This window comes from Elephas maximus, chromosome 9 (assembly GCF_024166365.1).
Source record: "Elephas maximus indicus isolate mEleMax1 chromosome 9, mEleMax1 primary haplotype, whole genome shotgun sequence".
NCBI classification, from domain to species: domain Eukaryota; kingdom Metazoa; phylum Chordata; class Mammalia; order Proboscidea; family Elephantidae; genus Elephas; species Elephas maximus.
In genome coordinates this window covers 112,180,667-112,197,703 of record NC_064827.1, presented here as the reverse complement: position 1 = coordinate 112,197,703, position 17,037 = coordinate 112,180,667, and the positions used below count along the sequence as shown (strand labels likewise).

The 17,037-nt window shown below is 58.6% G+C and overlaps 1 protein-coding gene across 2 annotated transcripts in view; it reads right to left on the bottom strand.

Moving 5' to 3' along the window:
• Positions 1-292: 292 nt before the first annotated feature.
• PHF2 (PHD finger protein 2) overlaps positions 293-17,037 on the bottom strand; it is an 87,358-nt gene continuing 70,613 nt past the window's right edge. Inside the window, exons 15-22 of one of the 2 annotated variants that reach the window (XM_049896570.1) lie at positions 15,438-15,616; positions 15,230-15,300; positions 13,716-13,879; positions 7,756-8,027; positions 5,011-5,106; positions 4,349-4,458; positions 3,142-3,553; positions 293-2,251 (exon numbers count right to left, since the gene is read on the bottom strand). In XM_049896570.1, the coding sequence (XP_049752527.1) occupies positions 2,163-2,251; positions 3,142-3,553; positions 4,349-4,458; positions 5,011-5,106; positions 7,756-8,027; positions 13,716-13,879; positions 15,230-15,300; positions 15,438-15,616 (1,393 nt within the window). In that variant the 3' untranslated portion in view covers positions 293-2,162. The remainder of the gene's footprint in view (positions 2,252-3,141; positions 3,554-4,348; positions 4,459-5,010; positions 5,107-7,755; positions 8,028-13,715; positions 13,880-15,229; positions 15,301-15,437; positions 15,617-17,037) is intronic. The other variant, XM_049896571.1, reaches the window with a different exon arrangement.

Below are 17,037 nucleotides of genomic sequence, written 5' to 3'. Positions count from 1 at the left end.
CCACTGAACTCAGACCATACCTGTGCCTGTGAAGTTCTGAGGAGGCCTAGGGGCTCAAAGACTACCCTCCCCCGGGCCCACCAAGAGCCTCTGCCCCCTCCAGCAGCCTAGCTGAGGGTGGCTCCAGCCCTAGAGTGCCCAACAGGCAAGGCCAGACTGCCCACTACTCACAGCCAGCCCCATGATACCCAGCCACCTGCCCACCAGGCCATCTGCCCTCTCCTGGAAGAAACCCCACCACACTCACCGTCAAGATGAATGACACAAAGGCCACAAACATGGTTCTGTACAAAACCTGAAATATTTTTACTTTTTTAAAACTTTGATCTAAGTTGTCTTAGACCTCATGGACTTGATACAAGAGTAATATGAATTGGGAAATAAAACACTTTAACAGCCACGATAAACTTTGTTAGAAATGTACATGTTGCCAAAATAATAATAATAATAAAATTAAAAAAAGAGAACAGCTGGATGTCCAGGTTAAGTTATATAAATGCTCAACAAGGACAGGGGCAAAGAAACTTTAAAAACACCAGTTCTGAGTAAGTCTGGGACCCCATGAGGCTCCTCCTCCCCCAGCCTCATGGTTCTTGGGACCACGTCCCTCCTAACAGGACACATGGGCGTTAATAAGGCCTCCGCGAAGCTGTTTCTTGTGGATGTAACATCCGGATAATGGGTATATAAACAAAGCTCTTAAGAAATGTACAAATATAAAAAGCTACAAACATTAATAAATTACATCATCACAAAACACAGAAACACTTCACAAGGTGCTAGTAAAATAACTGTAGCCCAACCCCCTCATCATACAAGGAAAACAAAGAGCTGGTATTAAAGTTGAAGACTCGTCTTTAAAACGTGTCTGCAACACATCTTGTGTGTAGGATTCGCTTCTGTGGAGACAGAGGATAAGGCTGCACAAACATCACTTGTTTTTCAGGCAATACCTTAGTTCCTAAAAGGAAAAAGTAAAGCTAATAAAAAGAAAGAAGGAAAAGAAAAGCATTGGAACCCAAATGTTTTATAATACTCGGCAAAAAACTCGTATAAATGTTAATGAAGGACTCTATAGAAAGAAATCTCTAAAGATACTTTGACTCTTATAAAAAAGAAGTTATTTAAAAAGCTATTTACACGCTACATTCTATGAAAAATATGTTTCAGGAAATACATCTAAAATTAAAATCCAGGATTGCCTGAGAAACAAATCCAGCCTCTCTGTGCCGATGGGTGGACACACCTTTCAGGTAGGATCCACGCACTCGACACCAGACGCTAGCACACAGAGACAGAGCAGTGTCTAATCCATTCGTCCTCGGCCCACCCCGTCCACTATCCTGGCCAAGCCAGTCCCAGGGTGGGGGTGCCATGGCTGAGAGTGCTTCTCCAGGAGTGTGGGCCACCGGGCTGGGCCAGGCCCACCCATGTGGCTTAGCCTGGGGCCCCGGACCCCGAGACGTGGCTGAGCCCGCGCCTTCCCAGGGCCCCCACAGCGGCTCCTGTCCGCTAACACCCCGACCTTGCTGCCCGTCCTGGTGCCCTTGTGCTTTCCCCGAGAACTGCTCCTGTGCATTCAGGGCACGGCCCCCCATCCCTCCTGCCACCCACCCACTGGGAGGATGCTCTCTGGACTTGTCTGAGAACCACTCTGGAAGAGAAGGGGGCACATTCACATGCCTCTTTCTCTCTTTCTCTCTCTCTCTCTGGTGTCCTTTGCCTTTTTTTAAGCCTCTGGAGGCTACCAGACTGTGACCAGCTCAGACTTTGGGCCTGGTGAGCTTTGGCTCACACATCCTTCCTCGAAGGACTCATGCTCCCCACAGGGCTGCAGAAGCCCTGCAATCACACCCACATTCAAGGGGTGCCTAGAGACTCTCCGGAACCTTGAATGGTCCTCAAACTAACAGGGCAGCTTTTGGGGAGCTGGTCACTCTAAGCAACTGGAGATAGGACGTCTCTATTCAAAACGAGGGACAACTGTGCTCGGCACGGTCCTCCTGCTCCAGGTAGGAACACTCGTGTGTGGGGGATGGTGGCCAGGAAAAAGCGAGCCCTCCCTGGGTGAGGTGGTGCAGCCACAGTCCTAGGGGGGCAGATGCTTTAGCGGGGCTCCAGGGGGTCCTGAGCGGAGCAGAAGAATCCTGGCTTTCCAAACTTTAAAGGAGCAGTTTTCCATTCCGATGGATTTTCAAAATTTTCCCCAGCCTTTGCTTGGCGGTGGCCATGCCTTTTTTTGTACGTTTACCTAAAGGGATGGGGGGAGGGGGACACAAAAAGAAAGATGAGTACAATGGCCAGAGAAGCAGTATCTAGCCCTGCCAAGGCCAACAAACAGGGCAGCCCTGGGCACTCACGATCCCTTCTGGAGCCCTTCCCCCATAAAACGGGCTGTGAGGCCCTTGCTCTGGGGTCCCAGTCTGCCTCAGAAATCACACACTACTGACAAAGCACCCAGCTCACAGGCTGGGCCAGAGAGGGGCAATGGCAGTGGGGCCAGCAGGCTGGTGATATGCAAAAGCCCAGATATCCCCAGAGGCTTTCACCCCAGGCCATGGTGGGGGTCAAGGGTCTGGCTCCAGGACAGCACCATCCTTGTGATGTGGGGCTACTGCCCCACCTGTTGGCAACACAGTGGCCATCTCAAGCCACTGCAAGCCAGCATTCTACACAGTCATACACGGATGACCTGGCCAGCTACCTGACCTCCCACTCCACACAGAGCAGCCACCTACCCTGGGACTTTGCTTTCCCATACCAGCCTCGCCCGAGTGCCATTCCCTGTCCCTGACAGACCCCCATCCCATACCGCCTCCAGCCCACCCCACAGTGAGGACGGGGTTCTGAGGAGCTGGACCGAACTTCTAGGCACCCAAAAAGCCCCTTTCCTGGCTCCAAGCCCAGTGAGGGCCTGTGTCTCTGCATCTCTAGAGATCACGTCTTCCACACACTGGCTGGCTACATCCTCCGTGTGTTCCCCTGCATGCCTGGATGCCCTGGGGGCAGCACTTCAAATGAGGGGGATCAGCACCAGGTCTCAGTGCTCTGCGATGCTGGCCAGCGCACTCCGCTTGCCCCTGACGCTGTGACCTACACAGACAGAAGCCCGGCCAGGGCCATCCCCCAGTAGGCACGTACCTTTGGCAGCGGTATTGTTGTTGGGAGATGAGGCAGAGGGCCGCCTCTGCGTGAGGAAGACCCCCGGGGCCATGGGCTGGGAGGCACGGCCAGCCAGGGCCCCTGCAAAGGTGCCTGCCCCCGCCGTGTACTCGTGGTCCGCCAGGCTGCTGCTGGGCACCTCCGGCAGGGGCTCGGGCGAGCTGCTCTCCTGGGATGCCTGGCTGCTGGCCGTGCTGGTGCTGGCTGGTGTGGTGGAGACCAAGGAGGCAGAGGTGGAGGCTGAGGAGGTGGAGGCTGAGGCGGTGGAGGCCAGGGAGGCGGAGGCTGAGGAGGCAGTGCTGGCGGGAGTGGTGGAGGAGGTGGAGGGGGAGGTGGTAGTTGGAGTCAGCTTCTTTTTGGTGTTCTTTTTCTTCCTGCTTTTCTGCTCCTCCTTTGAACAAAATACGCCCGTGACCCAGTGCATTCTCAGTCCTCAAAGGATGATGCAGCCCTAACAAGCCTCGGCCCAGATGCCAGCAGCGCCAGGAGCCCCAGCTGGGGAGCCTAAGCAAGGGGCCCTGAGGACCAGGAGAGGCCAGCTGTGCCTGCACACCAGCCCAGGGCTCCCCAGGGCCACACAGAGGCTGCAGAGTGTCTGAAGGACTGACGCCCCGCTGTCCGCCTCTTTCCCTGTGCATGGCGCACCTCACTGCAGGGATTGAGGTCAGACACAGAAGGCACCAGGATGCACTGTCATCACTGGGAGGTGGCTGGAGGGGCTTCACAATGGGGCTTCACCTGAGGGGTGGGCAGGTAGGACAGGCACTCCACCTAGTCACCTATTCTGGGCCCCTGTAACTCAAAGGGATGACCCTGATGACTCAGCGTGAGAACACTCACCTTGATTCTATCAGTTCCCTTGGCCCTAAACCAGACACACCACTCAGGTACCAGGGAGTCAGTGAGGGGCTGGGCTGGAGGAGTGGGGCGGGCACGAGATGGCCACTCCTCCCTGCTCTGAGGGGACAGCGCCCCCAGGAGCAGAAGGGTCTCTGCACAAAGACACCTCCATGCCCAGTCGTGGGTCCTGGCTTCCCTGCCACCTCACAGCAGTTTTCAAGGAGAAAAGTGCCATCCCAGTGGCTGGGGCAGAGCGGCCCCTCTCCTCTTCCCATGGGTCCCCAAGCCCCTGACGTCTAGGGGCCCAGGGGGTCTGTTCACAGGACTGACAGAGCCCTGTCCTCACCTGCTGGGAGAGCTTGGCCGCAGCAGCCGCCAGTCCAGTCTCAATGGAGGCCACTCTGGTCCCCTCACGCACAGGCCTGTCCTGCCGTGGCACTGATGGGCCAACCCTCGCTGCAGGGAGAGAAGGGTCAGCCACCTTGGCCATGCACTGTGGCCCATCCTCCCTCTGTTGGGTGGAGCCCCTCCTGCCCCTGCTGAGTGAGCCTGGGGTACCAGGTTTCCAGGAGTTCAAGCCACCTCAAAACAGGGGGTCACACGGCAGACCTGGACAGGAAACTGAAACCCCAGAGCCCATAACAACATCAGGGGTCAGGTGCAGCTGAGCGGGGGCTGTGTGGGCTGAGGCCCCTACCTGTCACCTGCCCACCTGCCCTGGGCAAGTGACCCACAGCCACCAAAGAACAGAGAGTGAGAAACCAGGGAGGGGGTAGTGCCCCACCACAGGGAAGGGGACTGTGGGGGTGGGGAGGCTCTCCATGAGGGCTGGTAGAAAAGAGCAGCACCCTCCCTGCACTGGGGGCCAGGGTGGGCACAACCTGCAGGGACAGTTGGCTGCACGGCCTGGGCACACCTCCTCAGAGGGCAAGAAGTGCAGTCCCTAGCTCACATTCCTCCCCATCCTTCCAGGCTGCCACTGGCCTGCTTTACAGAAGGAAGGACTACCTGTGGGGCTGTAGGGAGCGTCGTCTGAGCCTTTCCTTTTCTTTGACCGGGACTTGAAGACAGGGTTGTCTTCGTCTGACTCCAGAGAGGGATACACTGCGAGGAGCAAAGGGAAGGAGAGGCCCGCTAAGCACCAACAGTGCGCCCGTGACAGTGCACCAGGGGACAGGGCACTTGGAGCATCCCCATCAGCAAGGGAGTGGGCAGAGGGCTGCCACCTCCCAGCATGGCTGCCTGCAGTAGGCGGGTGCAAGGTGGTCGCCTGAGTCATGGAGTCCAAGACCCTTTGATGAGGGGTTAAGTGGGGCCCAGAGGGGGACAGGTGCCTGCCAGACAAGAGGCCTCACCTCCATGGCCCAGATCTCTGGGTCAGACTTTCGGCCTCAGGACAATGAAGCCCTGGCTCTCTGGTCTGAGGTCCCCTCAGGCCTTGTTCAGTCCCATGGGCACCAGCCGCACCCAACTCCCATGGCCCCTAGACCCACTTGGCCAGTGATGGTCCCACTTAGTCCCGGCCACACTGCCCACTCAAGGCCCCATCCTTTACAGACCACCCTTCCTCCTCCTGCCAGATCAGGCTGCACCGAGTGAGGACAGGGACACTGTGGGCCAGCAGGGTCACCAAGGGCTCTGGCCATTCCATGGGACAAGGAGCTGGGGCCACCTGGTCAGACCCAGGCAACAGAGTTGGGGGGTGCTAAGGAAGGAAAGCTGAGGACCCCTACCAGGCCTGGGGCCTCGCATCCCTTCTCAGAGCCTCGCCCCACAGCCACAGAGTGGAGAGTGTGGCCTGCCCCAGTGCCCCCGGATGCGCTGCCCAAGTCCAGGGAGTGAGGTGGAGTCCCAGAGCAGTGCTGCTGCCTGGTGGCACATACAACGGGACACAACGGCACACAACGGCCTTCTCCCAAACCACATCCCTGCCTGCATCTGAGGCTCCCTGCCCCACCAGAAGCCCTGGGCAGGGCCCCAGGCCCCAGCCTGGCCTTGGCACCTCTCTGGGCTCCTGCTCTCTGCCTGGACACAGGCGAGGCTACTGGACCAGCCTTTCTGCACTCTGCATCCTTGCCCACAGCTGCTCAGCAGAGCCCAGGAGACTGCAGGCCCCACAGTGTAGGTGCAGCAGCGAATGGGGAGACCAGGACAGGCAGCCCCATCCAGCGAGGTGGCTGGGCTCCCAGCAGGGTGAGCGCTCCCAGCCCCTGGATATCTGCCTCGCAGGGTCCCCGCAGACAGTGCCCCACGCTGCAGACTGGCCACTGTGAGGACCTGCCCCAAATGCATCCCCATTCCACAGCCCCACTCTGCCTGAATCACAGGAGCTCTTATAGGCCTGGAATCCCCACCAGTGCTACAGGGCGTGGATGTTGAACCTGCACGGCTGCTAAGGCCAAAATCGCAGGACCCACGATTCTAGGGGAGGTAGCAGGGACCGGCACCCCACCCAAGGAAGCCCAGGAAGAGGGGTCCTCCTGCACTGTCAATATGCTTGTCAACTGAGGCCCCAGGCTCAGCCCAAATCTGCCCTCCAGATGTGGGCAGCTGGCCTGCTCGCACGGAAGGGCTCCAGGAACAGTAGCACAAACACAGTGCTCTCAGTCACCACCCACCAGGCCCCACACAACCGCCTGGCCCTTCATTACACAAAGCTAGTGTGGAGGAAGGCCCTGCCCAAGTGTATACAGGCACCACAAGGGAAGGGACAGCGTGCCTGGCCAGCACACCGCCTGGCCCCAGGGTACCAGATCATCCCTGGGCAGCAGCCCAGGTGTGGAGCAGACACAGCCCTGGTCCAGGGACTGGCAAGCGGCACCATGCTTACAGCTTCTCAGCGCAGCTCATCGAGCAGGCCCTTCAGAGCTCTGGCCTGAGCCCAGTACTGCTCGGCCAGGAGAGGCCCACAGTGGGATCCTGGAGGCTGAGCAGTCACTAACTCACTGCGTGACCTCAGGGACTGGCCACAGAGCCACTCTGGGCCTCAGTTTCTCCATCTACACAGAGGCAGACAGGGTGGATGTGAGGATCTCAGAAGTGCCTGTAAGCACGGTGGAAAACAGTGTGCAGTCGCTCCAAGAGTTCATACATGTGACCCAGCAATTCCACTTCTAGGTGTATACCCAAGAGAACTGAAAACATACAACCACGCCAGACTTGCACAGAAATGCTCACAGCATTATTTCTGATACTCTAAAATTGGAAAACCCAGATGCCCATCGACAGAAGACTAGATAATCACGACATGGTCCATCCTTACAAAGGAACATTATTGTCATAAAGAGGAATGAAGTGCTAATACAGGCCATGAAACGATGAACCTTGAAAACATCAGGCTGAGCGAAACAGATCAGTCACAAAAAGATAAATACCGTATAATCCCACCCACATGAAACGTCCAGAATAGGCAAATGCATCAAGACAGAAAACAGGATGGTGGGTTTTGGGGGCTGGGGAAAGGCAATGCGGAGTGACTGCTAATGAGTAGGGGGCCCTCCTTTTGGGGAGCAGAAAACGTTCAAGTGCTGCACAGGGGTGCTGGTTGTACAACTTCATGACTACACTAAAAACCACTCAACTGTACACTTAAAGGGTGAATTGCATGAATTCCATTTTAAAAAAATGATGCCCAGGATCCCCAATGATATTTGTTCTTGGAGAGGACCCAGTGTGAGCTCCTATGCCGAGGAGGGGGTGGGCAGGCGGGCGGGTGGACAGGTGGGCCGGCAGGTAGGTGCGGGCAGCACTCACCATAGTCCGAGTCCTTGAAGCAGGCATCTAGGTGGTCCTGCTCCTCGTACTCGTCCAGATCCACGCTGTTCTTGGCGGTCCTCTTCAGCAGCCGCTTCCCTGCACTTTTGCCGCCAGCCCCATTCTTCCGGGCGCCGTGGGCCGCCAGGGAGTTGCCCTTGGCCTGTCCGGCGCCCCAGGCCGTCTGCAGGCAGGAGTCGGAGGCCTGCAGGTTGGCCATGGACAGCATTCCCTGGATGGCTTCCTGCGTGCTAGGCGAGGCTGGGGGCTGGCTGGGGTCACAGACAGAGACAGGCATCAGCCCTGCGGCCACACCCATGGGACGGCCAGGCCACCTCCCCTCCCCACTGGGCTTGTGGCAGAGAGGGGGCCAGAAGCCTCAGGCAGGGCGGGCTGGGGGCCTGACACACGGAGGGCCAGGAGAGGAGACACTCAGAGGGAGGAGGAGGAAGAGGAGGGAAGGGGAGCCCAGAGGGAGGGGGAGGGTGGTAGACGCTGTGGCTGTGCACGCCCTGCAGCCTCTGCTCCTCCCTTTCAGCACATAATCATGCCTAAGTCTCTCCTGTCTTAAAACCAACAAATGAACTCAACCTGGGGGCTCCCTCACCCAGATGTCCACCCCCATGCTGCCCTCTCCTGGCCTCTCCCACCTCCCAGTGGCGGCCTCCATGAAGCCCCTGGCTTCTGCCCTGCAGTCTGGGCTGGATGCCCGGGTGCAGCAGGAGGGCAAGCCCTGCCCTGGTCAACACAGCTCCCCACAAGGCGCAGACACACCAGCCAAGAGCTCAGAGACGGCTGGCCAGGTAGGCACCCGCAGTCCTATTCTAGTCCCACCCCTACCTGCAGCCCTGAGGCCTGAAGCCCCACCCAACCCGAGGGCAGCACAGCCTGGCTACACCAGTCGGTCCATGCTTCCAGGTACTCCTGGGTCCAGGCCGAGGGCACCGCTGTCCCCTGTCTGCCCCTTCCTCCCCTCCCCAGCCACTGGAGGCAGGGCCAGGAGGTGAGTGTGGGCTCACAGAGTGGCCTCCGCCACCCTCCTCTTCATCAACACTCAGCCTGTGCGTGTCCACCTGTCACCAGGTATTTGTGAGAGTTCATCATCTCTACCCTGCTCCACGCAGCAAGACACAACACGCTCCTTATGCCCAGAGGAAGAAGCAGGCCAGGGAGTTCCTGCCAGCAAAGCTGCCCTTCCCACTCTCACCAGCCCCTGCTGGGCCTCTGCTGAGCACTCCACAGGTGCCACAAGCAGCAACCCCAACCAGGGACACAATGGGGGACCATGAGGCCACACAAGCCACCTGCTTGGAAGGGAACGGATTCTAGTCTGAGGCCAGGTAGGCCAGGGGTGCTATGAGGGGAAACCCAGAGGAGGAGTTCCCTGTGTGGTCCTGGGACCCACCAAGGCAAGAAGGGACAAAAGTCATCTGGGCCGTGGAGAAGCCCCTGCTCTCTGGGGGCCCAGCTCACTTTGGAAGGATGCCACCTCCACCTCTGTCCCGGTGCTCCCCATCACTGCTTCTCCTGCTGTGCTCCAGCACGAGCGAGCACGGAGGTCACAAAGCCAGGGAACCATGTGAAAATCAAAGTCTCCCTGGAAAATCCCTTAGGCAGGTGCCACCTCACTGCCCACAGGCATCTCTGGAGGGCCCGCAGCCCACTCCGGTCCCTGCACAGGCCAGCAGTTCCTCACCTGCCATGGGCATTTTGACAGCCATTAGTATTGGCACTGGCGCTGCCATCATCATGTATGTTCTTTGAGCAAGGACAGACCTTCCCAAGCCCAGAATGGGGGCCAATAAGAGCAAAGCACCTCCCCCCTCTGGAAAAAGCATTCCCAGGTGGCCCAGGCACTCCACCCCCCACACTGGGCACAGAAGGGTCTCTCCAAGGTGGCTGTCACCTCACGCAGCCTCGGGGGCATGTGGAGGTGGGCATGCCGGGTGCCTGCAGCCCCAGTCTAGACAGACTCCTGGAGCCACTGGTGGGCCCCTCAGCAGCCCAGAGCCTGTGGGGGCCCTGGACCCAGAGTGAGTGAGCTTCCACCCAGACTGCGTGGCTGCCCGGGGGATGTGGCTCCATCCGTGCAGCACAAAAGGCGGGAGCTCTGAGCGAGGCCAGTGTTCACAGGTTAACCAGTCAGCAGGGAGAGGAAGACTGTAATCCTCCAATTAGCATTCCAAATCTGCGCCTTCCCCCTAGCAGTAAACCCTAAGCAAACCATCTCCGAGAAATTAACATGTTTCCCTCTGTACTTCTCAGCCCTTTTTCCAACCAGTGCATCCTTGCAACAGCGCAAATGGACCATCAAAAGCTGACTGGCCTCCCCACAGCAGGCGGGGAGGAACTGCCGGGGGCGGCGGGCAGTGAGCATGGAGGGCCAGCTCCGTGTCTGCAGCGCCGCTCTGAGAGGTGGGCGCTGGTGGCTCCGTGTTTCTCATTATCGGGCCTCCCAGACGCCCCACCCCCATTGAGAGCAGGACCCAAAACAAGAAACCACTTGCAGGACACAAAGCCAGAGCACCTCCTCTTGGACCCCAGCACAGGGCCCCCTCATCCTCCTTGGCTTCCAGGGGTCACCTGGCTGGCTCCCCCACCTGTTTCCCATCATCCCAGGGCCCTAGGCCCACCTGTCCCTGGCCCCTCCAACCTTTCCATGGACCTCATGGGGACCCAGGGGTATCTGGAGAGCTTCTCCAGGGACTGAGCTGCACAGGGGGCTCACGACCAGTCAAATATGGTATCAGCTGTCACACAGTTCTTTCCACAATAGTGGCACTCCCCACCCCATCCTCGGCTATGAGAAGGAGCCCCAGCACAGGCAACAGTCCCCTCGGCAAATGCCAAGGCAGACAGGGCTGAGGAAGAGGGCAACAAGGTCCAGCCCCCTCCCAGCCAGCCCTGCTAGGCACGGGCCCCACGCAGGTCTGAGGTGCACTTCTGTCCTGAGGGGCTCCAGTCTAAGACACACAAGGACCTTGAGGAGAGCCAACAGGAGATGCCCTGCCCCCACAGTTGAACCCCAAAGCACCGCAAACACCTCAAGTCACGTTTCACTCCGTGAAAGAAGGCGTACTATGGCTGTCTGTGAATGGAATGCTGTGTACACAATAGTCATCTATGAAAGGAAATACAGTAATTGGATTCGCAAAGGCTCTTTTCAATCAAGCTCTTAATCCGCCTCACCAAAGCCCTGTCTGTTCGTTCGAAAGCAGCCTGCTTGCCAGCCCGCACCACCCACAAGCACGGCCATCTCCTTCCCCCCACTCACACCGTCCAAAGCTGGGCTTCATGCTGGGCCACAGACAGTGTGGCCACTGGACTTTGATTTTAGAAAACACAGAGGCTTGGTAGGAGGGAACAGGAGGAGGGCAGATCTGGGAGGCATAGGCCTGGGCCAGCAAGGCCACACCGCCTTTCCCGGCCAGTGGGTCAGAATGCGTCCAGGATGAAAACGTCTCTGGCCACACAGAGGCCTCAGAGAGCTGCAGGCTAGAGGCAGCCGGACCATCCAGCACACTGCACTGCCCTCTACTCCCACCATCCCTCCCATCTCAGGCTGCTCCTCCTTCTGGAAGCCCTCCCTCCTGGTCCTCCACCCCTAGGGCCCGACCCCCATGACTTCACTTAGGGACTCTCATGCCCATGGGGTGGCTGCTCCCTCCTCACCGCCCAGTTTCTGGGGCCTGCACCCCCATGTGGGCAGGGAATGCCTCTCTCAAAATCATGGGAGGGGACAGGTGAGCACAGCTGAGCTCAGCTTCCAGAATCAGACAGAGGGGAATGCTGGCCCCGGCTCTGCCACTTTATGGCACACTGTGCTGAGCAAGACGCCCAAGCTCCCCGGGCCTCAGTCTTCCCATCTAAGCAGTGGGGATCTGCTGCTGTCACAAGCACTAGAGGGGACTGTGGCTAGGGAGGTCCTGAGGGACCGTCACTCCCCACATGTGCTGGTGTGGGGCTGGGGGCTGCAGGCCCTTCCCCTCTGCTATCGCTCTTATGCACACATGGAAATCCTCATAAGGTTTCCACTTGAAGAAAAAATAGTCCCCCTGCTGAAAACCAAATTGAAAGCCTGTGATTTAGAGAAAATTTAACTGAGGGACCATCGTGAGAGAAATGAGCAAAGCCCAAATGGGATTAATCCATTTCTCTCTAATCAGATGACTGAGGCTGGGCAGGCCTATGGCTGAGCAGGCCCAGGTCCTGGGCACCCACCCACACCTCCTTCAGGCCCCGTTCACACTTGGAACAGACAGAGCCGCCAGGCAAGAGCAGCAGCCACAGCCCAGAGTGCTTTCTGACCAGCCCAGTGGCTGAGGGTCTCGGATCTCACAGGTCACCATCCTCCAGGCTCCCTGCACAGTGTCAGTGCCCCTCTCCAAGGCCAGGTCAGAACTGGACACCACAGTTCATGTGTGGTCAGATGGACACACAGGGCGTGGGGTGGGGGGGGGACCATCACCTCCCAGCACTGGGCACGTTGCCTCTATTAATGCAACCTATGACAAAACCATGGGGTGGGCCAGTGGGTCCCAGCCAGGGGCACTCTGAGCCCTCTCTCACCCTGCCAGTCCCATCTCCTGCCCTCTAACTCCGAGCTTGGGTTTTGCGCCATGTCTTGCCATAATTGCTGGTTGTGGCTGTCAAGTCCTTGTGATTGAAGCCAAAATGAAAGGACGCTTTGAGGGCCATAGTGGGCATTTCAAGGTACAGGCTGGCTTGGTCCCAAATGCCCCAAATAGGGGCGGTGATCAGGGACCTTCACAAGGTCCATCCTGTGGGCTGTGGGGTGGGGTCTCTGCAGAGAAGCCAGCCTCCAGGGTCCTAGAGGCCCCAAGCCCTGTGGGCCCATCTGAGCCAAACATTCCACTGCACCAGATACCCTCAGCCCAGAAGCAGAGCACACAATGGCAGGGTCCTCACGTTAGTCTCAAAGGAGAGCACACACTAGCAGGCTCCTCACATTAGTCTCAAGGCACCTGGGAAATGACAGCAGAGTGGCTGACCCTCCAGGCCTGGGGGCCTACAGGCCTGCAGGAGCCTCTGCCTGGCCCTGCCTCTTGCTGTGCCCTGCTCCAGGTGTGGTCGCCCCTCAGACTCCACCCATCCATGGCCCCACGAGGAGTTACCCCTTAATCCTGCACCCTTTGCCCCCACCCCCACCCCCATATGGCTGGGACCACATCAGGGAGGGGCGTGTTCTCCTGCTCTGTGCCCAAATGCTCCAAAGGGCCCACCTCAGCCAGCTCCAGACCCCCACAATCAGTGCCGGTACACAACCTGGTTCACCTGGCACCACCCCTGCCGGGCTCAGCTTGGCTGCTGGCCTCCCTGGGCAGCCTGCCTGGTCTCTGTGACACAGGGCCTCTGCTCGCCCACCACCAGGGGTCTCTCCACATGCCCAAAACAGCCCAGCCCCAGCCAGGCAGGGCTCCAGGGCCCACCTCTACGGAAGCACTGCTTGCCCCTGACCCCACATCCCCGTGTGTCTCTACCCACAGACCAGAGATGAACAGCCAGCTCCTGCCAGGCTCACGTTCCCTTGATGAGGGGAAAAAGGGAGGAGGACAACCCTTCTCCCTGGTCTGGCTCCATCCTCTTGATGAAAGAGCAGGGCCACTCTTCCCAAACCCTGACACTGTGCCCAGTGGACATGTCCATGCTCCAGGCCCAGCCCCAAGCTCTACCAGCTGGAGCCCCCACACCTGTGCCCATAGCTGGCAGGAAGACTCCAGCTCCATAGGCACCCAGCGGCCTGCCCTCCTCCCACACCCACGCCCACCTGCATCCAGGAATCACCCCTGCTCAGGCTCCCAGCATGGCCTCACACCCCTCACACCACACTGTGCAGCCCAGTCAAGGGAAAGAAAAGCCCAAGGCAGGCACTGTGTGAAGAGCAGTGGCCAAGTGGGTGGCCGACCCAACCTCAAAGCCAGTGGCCACGTGGGGTCTACCTGTTAGGGTTGTATTCGAGCGCGCCGACCTCCTCGCTGGCCTGCAGCAGGTCCAGGATGCCTGCCGCCGAGCTCCCGCTCTCCTTCTTGGCTTTTGCGTTGCGACTGGGCTTGGCGTCCGTGTCGATGTGCAGAGAGTCCTCATCAGAGGAGTCGTCACTCTGCTGTGAACACCAACAAAGGGACAAACACCGGGTCAGAGATGGAACCAACCCAGAGAAGGGGCTTGGGACAAGGGGGTTGTTTATTCCCTTCAGGGAGAAAAAGATATTTGTAAAGTTTTTAAAGAAGCACCGCTGGGTTCTGACAAGGCCTGGAGCCAATGCTGACCAAGCTGACCTGGCAGGGTGGATGGCCAACACACACTGGGACAAGGCCACCGGCCAGAGGTGTTCAGGGATGGTGGAGGGCAAGGCCAGAGAGAACGCCACTGTCATCACACCTATATTGCTCATAGCAGAGGAACCCTGGGCTCGAAGACACCCTCACACTGTGTGTTGTTGTTAGCTGCTGTTGAGCCAGCCCCCGACACATAGTGACCCCGTGCACAACAGGATAAAATGCTGCCTAGTGCTGCACCATCCCCACGGTCAGCTGTGGATCAGGCTGTTGTGATTCACAGGTTTTCACCAGCTGGTTTTTGGAAGTGGATCACCAGGCCTTTCTTGCTAGTCTGGAAGCTCCACTGAAACCTGTTCAGCATCACAGCAACATGCAAGCCTCCATGAGGTGCAGAGCCCCAATATTTAAAACAGGCCAAGGAAAGCTGGCATGGTGACTGGGGAGAGGGAAGTGTTCCTGAAGGCCCTTGAGGAGCCCCAAGCTCCAAGGACCCTCGTTTGACAAGCCCCCATCTAGATAACCCCCCTCCCAGAGCTTGACAGCCCTTCCAGAACCCTCCAGGTGGCCCTGCTGGAACATCCCTCCTCCAGGGCTCCCCAGGGAGCGTGACCCTGACCAAAGGACAGCAGTCTTTGCCCTGGCCATCTTAGCGACAGTCACCGAATCTCGGGTTGGAAGTGCTTAGAGGTTGTCATGCACATCTGTAACACAAACCCCCCAACATGCCTGGCTTCTGCTTTCCTTCTAGCCCCGACCTATGGGCAGGGTTTCTTGCTGCATTTGTCACCTGCATTGCAGACCTTTATGTAGTACCTACGGACTGGCCTCTCAGCAGCTGCGGGGGCGGTCTGCAGGCCTGCCACACTGTCCGAGGCAGCTCACCCCTGTTACGGGCCTACTCAGGATCATGATGGCCGAAATCCAAGGGGACACACAGGGCGACAGGGGCTGTCCACCCCAAATCCAGAGCGGGTGCCACAGCCCTCCCCCACGGAGAAGTGTAGGGCAAGGATGAGGATACCCTCCCTCCCCACATGTCATGTCCTTTATACAGAACACCTAATCGGAGACCATCAGGCAGGTGAGGCCCACAAGCCTGACAGAGCTGTAGGGCAGGCACCCAGAGGGCCTGCTCCCAGCAGGGCCGCACACACCTGTGATCAACAACCCACCTTATAAAACACTGAGTCGAGCTTTGGCTTCTTAACAGATGTGTGGAGCATCTCTTTCTTATCCAATAGAACTGCAACAAGAGCAGACAGGAACCTAGCGGCACGGCTCGGGAGAGGGCAGGCTGTTGCAGAGCTGAGGCTGCCACACCTGACCCAACACTAGTTAGTCCCCACAAGGCTGGCACATGGCAGAGCAGGCACAACTCACAAGACAAGTCCCTCTTGGTAGTGTTCCTCCTCCTCCTGATGGGGAACTCGTCGATCTTGAGCTCGCCGTCATCCGACACGTACTCGTACTCGTCACGCACGGGCTTGGGCTTGTCCTCCTTCAAGTTCTGCAGGGCCCCAAACACGCTGGGGCTCGTCTGCGGCTTGAGGCCTTTGGAGCTACGGCAGCAAAGGTCGGCAGGGGTCAGCTGGGCGTCCCAGGGGATCATCCTGTCCAACCCTGGCTCAAGAGGTCAGGGAATGCAACCCACAGGGACGGCGAGCTCATGGCCAGAGGACCACAGAGAGCCAGGACAGGGCTGGGACCTACATACCCTGCAGCCCCTCCCCGGTGCTGTGGCCCCAGGCGAGGACAAGACACACTGCTAGCAGAGCCTGCTTAGGCCGTCTAAGCACCTAAGTGAGGGTCCTCCCAGCTGTCCTGGGGCCCCACGAGGCTTAGCGAGGCCTGGCCTCTGCTGACATCAGGTGAAACAGAACCAGCGCCAACATGCATGAGCTTTCTACCCAGCTATTTTGGAAAACAAATCCAGGGCCACAGTGCAGACACTCCTTCCTGGGGAGGTGGGGGGCCACTGCAGACCGGGGGGCACACACCCCCTCCTGTGCTTGCTCCAGCCACGAGCAGCCCCACCTGCGCATCCCACATCTCAGGAAGGCAGCTTCCTTCTCCATGGAGCAGAGGGAAAGGCTTTTTCACTAGGGTGGCAGGCTCTGCAGAAATGTCTGGGATTTCAAATGGGTATGGCTCCAGTTTTGAGCAATCAGAAAAGCGGAACACAGTCAGAAGAGGGTGCCCGGCTGGGCTGCCTCCAGCGCTTTCAAAGAGAAGGGCCCGGAAGCATGCGTTGTGGCACTGCAGTCCTGAGAGATGTGTGCACATGCACGTACAAACTGCTGGACTGCTGTATGGACTGTCCTCTCCTCTCTTTTCTAGACTCTCTACAGCACAGTACGTGGCTGATACAGTTTAAAGGCTCGCCAGGACTTAGACGCTGGAGAAATCCAGCAACAGGCTCAAGGCTCTGAAGTTAGCGGCAACAGGATGTTAGACCATGCAGACCACATACCCCACTCTGCCATCAGCTCAGATGGTGATGCCTGCTTTCCGCCACCACTCAGGCCCTGCCACACCCACTCACGTCCACTACAAAAAGGGGTGCCTGCCGCACCTGCCCCCGTGCCTGTGGGGCACGTGCGTGCACTGGCCAGCCCGACACCCGAGGTCAGCTCCATGGGCCACAGGCCAGCCAGGGCCCGCACACCCCTCTCTAGGGGCTGCACTGCACTTGTTAACAGACGCAGACCCATTCTGCAGCTTCCCGTCCTCTGCGAGGCTCGGCCCACTCACGAGCCCTCACCAGCCTCTCTCACCTCTCCCCGGATAAGGTCTCTGGCCTCTCCAGCTCTGCCATGCCTTCCAGGCCCCTCATGCACGCGCAGGCTCCCAGGCTGGCCCCTCCTAGCCCAGGTCCCCCGTGCACTGCCCTCTGCCAGCTGACCCCCCCGCCCCTTAACCTCTCAGTGCTTCACCACCTCCTCCAGAAGCCCTTCGTGACTCACAGATGCGCCAGGCCCTG